General features: G+C 38.2%; 1 protein-coding gene across 3 annotated transcripts in view; it reads left to right on the top strand.

The window, feature by feature from the left end:
* LOC131883978 (homeobox protein six1b-like) overlaps positions 1–8514 on the top strand; it is a 12196-nt gene extending 3682 nt beyond the window's left edge. For all 3 annotated transcript variants that reach the window (XM_059231593.1, XM_059231592.1, XM_059231591.1), the window contains 3 exons: positions 6657–7118; positions 8104–8179; positions 8248–8514. In XM_059231593.1, the coding sequence (XP_059087576.1) occupies positions 6657–7118; positions 8104–8179; positions 8248–8463 (754 nt within the window). In that variant the 3' untranslated portion in view covers positions 8464–8514. The remainder of the gene's footprint in view (positions 1–6656; positions 7119–8103; positions 8180–8247) is intronic.
* The last annotated feature ends 289 nt before the right edge of the window (positions 8515–8803 follow it).

Genomic DNA, 8803 nt, shown 5'->3' with positions numbered 1-8803 from the left:
AGGTAAATTTCGGGTAAACCGTGTTGCAGAGTCATTCTTTTAAACTATTTGATCCAAGAACGTTTTTCAAATGAATTATTTCTCTGATTTATGTGTGGGTTCAATGTAGTTATTCGGTTATTACGAGCTGGCCAAGAGGGTCAAAATCCCCATATCAACCTTTACCGGAAATCACATGGTCCTCTTCTATGCCAAAATGGGCCAACGAGATCTCTAAACTATGAAGAAAGTTGAACTGAATATATTTTGACTCTTTGACCGTCTTTGTTGGAGTTCGATTTTGATTGCTTTGTTGTTCTCTTCATTCTTCAAAACCAACAAACAACCAGCATTTCGAACCATAACAATTCTTTGAAGACCGCTTGAAAACACGGTTGTCAAGCCAAAGAGCTTTGTTTATTTATTAATGGGATTGATTTGGTATTGCATTGATTCAGATTCCATATGTGACAAATGCCAACTCAAAGGTTCAAAGGCGATTGATTATGGGAATGTGTTTAGTATTATTGTTTCTGTTTCAATGAAAGACGTGGACGCAAATAGTGACATATCCGTAAAAGTGTTCGTTCCAGAACGAAATTTGTTTCAAACTTTGATGATACACAAGAGCTGACTGTTTATGGTGACATTGTTTCATCATTGGGATGATTTCAGTTCTCGTTTATCGAATTTTAGCGACTCATCCGATTCTATATCATTTTGAAGTCTTCTCATTTTGGTTACTAGTTTCGAAGTAATTTATTGTTTACTAAAGAATAAAAAGGCGAAGCTTTAGGCTTGAATGACAAGCGAAGGCGCCTCACTTCTTTGAATTTGGGCTTGGTTACAGACTCATTGGAATAAATATTTGATTATAGAGCATTGATTTAGCTAAGAGGAGATACGACCATATCGTTTTCTCTAGTTCATTTAACCGAATGTTTCAAATGGAAGACCACGGGTAACTAGACCAACCAAAAAAAACCTCATTTTTGTATCAAAATGTGAATGTTCAAAGGAGCATTTGTCTTTCAAACGGGTTATCCTACTTTCGAATTATTGTTGGTTCATAGTAAGCTAAAAAGGTAACTTGAAGTTCAGCGGTTTATATTTTGAGTTTTAAAACACGACATTGGGCAAGAATCCTCTCCCTAGGTGTCGTGGGTTCAAAGCCCGGCGCCGGAAGTACCCCATGTAGGGAGGAGACGTGGTGTAGTGGTTAGCGCAGTTTCCTAACATGAGAGAGGTCCCCGGTTCGATTCTCCTCCCCGACCTTTCTCAAGGAAACTTTTAGACGCTAACCACGCCCACAGACGGAGAACCAATCTGATACGGACTATGACACTGCCTATCGGAACTTTATACGGATAATGTGATGGCTAGCTTCGCTGGCCGGGCGAGGTTACCCCTCCGACCCTAGCACCCCAAATACAAAAAAAAAATTACAACGCAAGCTGGTGCAAAATGTAACCAGAGGCAGGAGCTCGTTATTTCATTACCCTTATATAATTGGGTTATCCCTGCCTGAGGCATGCAAGACGGCATAATATTAAAGTAGTAGCTTCAGAAAGGCATAAGACACTTTTAGCGTTCACGAGAACCAGTAATGTCTTTTCTAATTTTAGTAGTTGATAAACATTTTGTTTGTTTCTATTGCAAATATCATTTTTCTTTCTTTCGAGCTAAGAGCTAACAATTTCGTAGTTTCGTGCAAAAACATTGTGGGAGATAGTCTGATACCAAAATTTTGCCCAATCGATGTCTGAAGACTTTTTTCTGCCGCTTAAGAAATAACCGTTCTTTGGAACTGGCCAATACTAGCGACGAGTATTGCAATTCCATTTTTTATTTTGCAAAGAAATTCGTTAGAACAAAATCCTTCTTCTGCCGAAATGAAAAGGCATTGAGCTCATCATGGTAAAAATTTTCATCCAGGATTTTTGCCCACCAAGTAGATGTCATTACGATGGTTTTTCTATGCAAGTCGTTTGTTCAGCACATTATCTACATACTCTACCCTCTTAAACTCCAATGAATACGGCAGTTTTGGCGAACATGGAGTAATTCAAAAGCAATGCATTTTGAAAGATAATGTGAAGTTAAATGAAGATATGATCTGACCCTCTACGTTACACTTATACCGCCAAGCCCTTGCCCAATCGAACGAGCACTTCAATACAAGACGTATTGCTTGCTTTCAATCATATATTCAAGAGTACCATGTCCAAAGATTGTGGTGAACCTATACAAGGACACTAAAGCAAGGAAACGCCACCTTTTTGTGATCACCAAACCTTTCCCGCCAAGTAAGGCCTAAACTTTTGCCGCTGAAATTTTTGAATGTCAGTTATTGGCATAATTATTGAACAAAATATGTGACTAATATCATTTTCGTAACCATTGATGGTATGTGCTTAAAACCAGGCATTCAGATAAACTTAAAATGACTTTAAACATGTCTTAAAGTACAACAACTGAAAAGTGCTAATTAGGTTTTCTTGATAAAACAAGAATTTGCTCAAAACACAATCAATAAATTCTCTTTTGCCAAAAATATTATTTGTAGAAAATTCTTTCAGACACATCTTGACCAAATTTCAAGTAATTTGACGCATTTGTTATGAATCTATGGTTCCTACTCTAGGAATGGCCCTCAATCCAAAAGTAGACATACTGTAGCTCTGAGCTACATATTGTTCTTTAAACTCATTTGGATGCTTCATAATCATGAAATAATAATTTTAAGAGATATGGCACCTGTTTTATTTGACTATTTTGGTATTTTGGATGCTTGTGCAAGAAAAACAATTTATTGGAGTCCAAAGTGCAAATTGAGATCTTGTCTACTGTACTTTGATATTTCTTTGTGCCCCTTAAATAATGCCTGCCTTTTATGCAAACTTCCTAATAAGTAGAAATTTAAACTCTACAAAAAGATAACTCATTCATTTCTCACCAATGCCGCCTGATGTTTTTTGTCAAATGTGTGGGTTTAGACAAAATTATCAATTGTCCATCCAAGATATTCTAATATGTTAACATTTATGTACATGCACTTTTATTGCTTATTCCATACATTTTTTTATATTTTGTCAGTGTACATTACCCATCAATTAATAAAATGACTCTTGATGATTTTCTATCTATGTGTGGTTTTGAGCCAATTTTACGCAATATTTCACCAATTTCAATCGAAAAACAATTTGATTGTTTTTGATTAATTTGATGTTCATTATTCTTCTGACTTTCAAGATTAATTTAGAAATATTTAGTATATGGACGGAGTTGTATATCAAGGAGATCATTATTTAATTAAAAACACCTTAATGTACTATGCAGTACGGATAATCTTGTTTTATTCAAACTGGAGTTAATGTCTTGATTCAACGCAATGGCCTAAGTTGGCGGTGAGGGGAAATCCGTGTCGTTTCCTCTCTTTAGAGTCCCTGGCCTATATAACAAGCAAAGGTTGATTTCATCGACGTGAAATTGTTCTGCTCACTTCTCATTGCCCCACAATAAGAGGACCATTTCGTTACCTTTAGCGAAAAACTTTAGTTTCCACATTCGACCAATTAACACCGCCAAAAGCACCGAGCAATAGGTGACAACCAGCTTCAATGGTTTTGAGGGAAAGAAAATTGATCTACATATCCCAAGACCAAATTTGCAATGATACTTTCGGGAGGCCTAAAAGGTACAGTCAATCCCAATCATCACAATTCTGTCATGATTCGCCGTCTTTTAAAAACATTACAATGAAACAACCTTCTTCCATAAAATTCAATTGGAACTGATTTTAATGCGTAATAAATTCAAATGAATTGTAAAACAAACAAACGATTGCATAGCTTATCAAAGATCATAAACCACTACGGCGATTTTGTATTTGGGCCACTAGGGTCTCTCGGATAGAAGGGTCAATTCTCCTTCTTGGTTGGAAAATAGACAACTGGAACAAAGAAGGAGATGAACTCATTCATTCTGTGCCTGATATAAGCTGAGTTTTTAGAGGTCGTAGCTTGTGATCCAGCTATTTGATCGAGCTGAAAATTAGAAACGTTAATTTTAGCGACCTGCGGTTTATCTCATTTGAAAAATACGCGATGCGTTAACTCTCTTCCAAAATGTCAATTCTTGACCCTATTGTCCCCGTTCATATTCCAGTGGTTTATGGCTTAGGTCGAAGTACAAAAGTTCCTTGAGAATGATTGGGAGAAGAATCAACTATTAATTAACCATTTTGACACGCCTTATTATGTACACTTGCCGGTTCTGAACGGAGTTCAAATATCAAAATTTGTCCAAACATGTCTTAGTGACAGACGGGTTCTGCAAAGAATGAGTTCATACTCGAAAGAATGATGACACCCTCTTCACTGTTCCTTTGCAGTGTTCGTGGCAAAATTTTGGCTTAAAGTTATTGGTGGTAAATTTCCAGCAGTGGCTGCGAACTGTTTTTCGATTTGTCATATACATTTTATTTATAGTGTGATGCAATAAGAACATTTTATGGACAAAGTAAAATTAACAAATGTTTGGTTCAGAATGTAGCCTAAGATTGAAGAATGTTAAGTAAGTGAGTTTGAGAATTTTCCTGCATCGTGACGTTTTGACTGTACAATTTGGCCTCGTATTTTTGATCACTCGGCAGTACTCAATAAAATTGCAGATATTGGGTCCCATCAACAGCTTTAAAACCTGAGTTTAGTTTGAGTGAAACTAGTTTTAGGTACGGTACATTTGAAAATTAAATGTGTCTGATACGTACATTATTACTTTTTGAGTCTTATAAAACTCCAACTTGCCCCATCCCTCCCAGCTCAGGGTTCTTTCTCAATTCTGATCAAAACAAAGCAACTTGTTCAGGCTTTTGAATATTTCAGAGTTGCTTCTTAACTTGAAAGAGACACCTCAACAAACTGCCTGCCACCATCTGCGGGTCATCATTGCAGGAAGAAATCTCCTTCCAAAATTCAAAGAAGATCTGGGTAACTTCCTCAAAACCATTCCAGACCAACCCTCGAATACAGGGTATCATCGATCAGCAAATTCAAACTCAATTTCTGATCAAATTTGCTTTCGAGTGATTGCGCACGTATTTGTGCCTTCAATCCATCCAAGACATCTCTCTTTGTACAGTAAATGAATTATTATTATCAGTATTATAACCACGTTACTCTAAGAACAATTCTGCCCTCAGTAAAAATAAGCGTTCGAAATTACTATACAAGATTTTGAGATTTTCAGACGAAGCGTTATCTGTAGAAGTAGAAGTCAATTACCAGGTACATATTAATTTCGTCAGTCATTTGATTTGAAAACGTGGTTTTGATTTACTACAATGTACGTATCAAGTAAGAAAACATTTGATGTAGCTGACATTGTGCATGATAGCTGTGTTCAATCTGGTAGCCAGCAAGGTCTTGCAAGGGTAATAATAGCATAGTGCTGTCGCAGATACAGAATAATGCCAAACATTTAATGATTGAGGGGTCGTTCTTTGGCGTAACATATACGTATGTGATCTCCCAAAGAGAGTCACTTTTTAACATCATAGACATGTAGCACAATATAAGATGAGACAATCAAGCCTTATTATTTCTCATGGTTCATTTCGTACTTTGCCAAGAAGAATTTCCATCTTGGTCCGTATTTTCAAAACAGCTCATGGTATCATCAACAATCAAAGCTTGATGGTCACCCGGTATTGCCTTTGTCCAGAAATGGCTCCAAAGAAATGCATTTACATGCATTTATTTGATCTTGTGATTTCTGCCCCTTTTCGATAATGTAGGGCTTCTGAACATCTTCTAGTAGAATGTCGCACAATACATTTGGCACTATCGATTTTGAGATAGTTTTGTGCATCGTTCCTTCACTTAGGAAGAACCTTTTCTTCTTCGACGAGAAAAGCTGTCGTAGCACTAGCTGTGGATAGATCTTTATGGTTTCATTTTTTTGGTTTATAATAGTTTACCTGGATCTGCGTAGCAAAGCCACCATTATGCAGTACTGCTGTTCGAATGTTCGTTGAAGGTAGATGTTGAAACTGATGATTTCAATGACCTTTCTGTTAAAAAGCACTGCACTATTATCTTCGAAAATGAAATACTTCAAATTGGCTCGCTGTTGCTCTGAACTTATAGCAATGTCCTTGATTTGATGCAACTATTTCCAATTTTTGCCAAAAAATCTCAAAGGGGAAAAATAGAGCGAGGCATGTAAGGATGTTCATTTAGTAATGAATGCCTTCAAGTATTTGATCCAGAGGACTCGTCGATAATCAAACTAGCAACACTAGAAATCGGACTGATCAGGTAAGGGGCATTTTAAGGCTAACGTTGTATTGAATAACGTGTAACATCAATATCCCCTAGTTTTCAAAAGCCATATTTCTTATGGTAAATGCCGCACATGGATAATGAACGAGACTGCCTTTATCCCCTCAAAATCTTTCGAACCAATGGCAATCAATATTGTTAGACAACGTACCGAAATAATGAGAGGCTTTCGACGCTTCCCTATTTGCCAAACAGGCGCCATTCTATGGCATCCAGAATGGCTCCCAATGCTGGGAAACAATAACTCCCTTCCTCCCTCTTGTGAAGGGGAAAAATGAACGACATAATAGGAGTGACTCCCATTGATTATTTTCCTTTACGTTCCCTTTTCAGATTTTTGTGGAGTTTGCCACCATGTGAAATACTCCATCGCAACGAGAGTGTTTTAAAAGCCAAAACTTTAGTTTATTTCAATAAAGGTAATTTCAAGGAGATGTACAGGATCATCGAGAGCTTTCAATTTTCGGAACAAAACCATCCGAAGCTGCAAATGCTGTGGATGAAAGCCCATTACATCGAGGCAGAAAAACTTCGAGGCCGACCTTTGGGCGCCGTAGGGAAATACCGAATCCGCCGAAAGTTCCCCCTTCCACGAACAATTTGGGACGGCGAAGAGACGTCATATTGTTTCAAAGAAAAATCTCGACAAGTGCTCCGCGAATGGTACAATCACAACCCTTATCCCAGTCCTCGGGAGAAACGGGAGTTGGCAGATGCCACTGGTCTAACCACCACACAAGTGTCGAATTGGTTCAAGAATCGGCGACAACGCGATAGGGCCTCAGAAAATAATGGGTAAGTCAGTCCATCGTTGCCAGGGTTCTCTATTCTTGGCTCAATTTGGGTAAATCGATTGGAAGCAGAAGTTTGTCGTCCACTCTCTCCCACGCACACACACACGCGCGCACTCATTTGGGAGTACCCCTCTTTGTCCGAAAGGATGATATCCGATCCCTCGCCATTGTACAAATATTACTTGCTGTAATTGGATCTGTTTTGGATGCGGTCTTGGCTATACTCACAAAACTGTTGAGTAGTACAAGGGCAATGCGATGCAATGCCTCTCTACCCTAAGTCTTGTAACAAGAACTTGTGACTGGCTCGAGGCTGGAATTCCTTAGAAACAATTGATATGCCTAAACTACCTCCAATCTATGCATCTTGCTCCCTTTTTCTCAACAATCATCAACTCCGAAAACCGAGACCGCTTTTTTTAATGTTCACTGGCGTAAAATCTTTGCAATTAACGGCGCTAATCGAATCATTAGATGAAAGTTTAAAGAAACATAAAACTTAAGCACATTCTTGCTCAACGAAAATTGTGCTTTCTACTTGAAGGCCATAATTTGTGCGAGAAATGCCTTATTCATATTATAAGAAGCATTCATAGAGTTGAAGTTGCCAAGCAATAGCAGTTTTTCTATACTCGCATTTCTCTCATGAAGCAAAGCCCTTTGTGAAATTAATACGAATTCAGAACTCTTATCTTGGCCAAGTCATTGCGAATAAACTCCGGATCAAATCATTTCCCTCAACACGCACTCCATGTAAACCATAACCCTTTAATGACGATAGCAGCAGCCGACAATTTCGCTCTGTTTTGAGTGGTTGGAGATTTGGCGTGGGTTGGCGGTCCATTTTCCCCCTTGGCCAGCATAAACGCGAACGAGTGTCCCGACAGACTTGAGTCCGTTGGCGGCAAAAATGGCGGCGGAAAGCGACGGAGGGCCGGTCACAGAGTGTGCACAGATCTAAACGAGACTTTCTCCTCGCTTTTCAGATGCGAGAATGCCGAGCATAAAGATGATATGGATTCGACAGATTGTTCAGACTTCAATAAATTTGAACAAGATGAGGTGAGTGGGACAATTGAGAATGTGTGAATAATGAATCAGTGAGAATTTCCATCTATGCACCTTTTTAGGCCAATGATGAGCAAGAGGACGTAAAAAGAAAAGGGCCTAGACTCATACCATCGGCCTCGAGTATTACAGCAGAAGGTCCAGGAATCGATGGAACCCATGGATCAAAATCACTTTTGCCGCAGTTTTTCGGCAAGATGATGTCCTTTTCGCACTGTCAGTCCGCCGTTCTTCCTTATTATTCTCACCCATATTACTCAGAGCGACAACCTTTGTGATATGTGATGTTCGTCAAAAATACAAAACGGTTTTTTCATAAAAAACATCAATAAGACCACTATACACTAAACATCACCATTTTAAAAGTTCCTGACCCTGTAGGATCAAACCCTATATTTGCACATCAAAAGTAGTTCAATATTTTGATTGATAGTTTTGGACAATAAGATCTTTCTTTTTTATGACAGTGGCTCTCTAACAGCCATCATTAGAAACGTTTAAGCACTAAACTATGACCTTCTCCAATTTACTTAAATTTCATTGATATTTGACAAACTGAAATCACGTATGTTGACACATGTAGACCCTTACATTCTTCAGTTAAAAGAATGCTCTTTA

This window comes from Tigriopus californicus, chromosome 7 (assembly GCF_007210705.1).
Source record: "Tigriopus californicus strain San Diego chromosome 7, Tcal_SD_v2.1, whole genome shotgun sequence".
NCBI classification, from domain to species: domain Eukaryota; kingdom Metazoa; phylum Arthropoda; class Copepoda; order Harpacticoida; family Harpacticidae; genus Tigriopus; species Tigriopus californicus.
The sequence above is the reverse complement of the archived record's forward strand: the minus strand, read 5'-3'. Positions and strand labels throughout refer to the sequence as shown.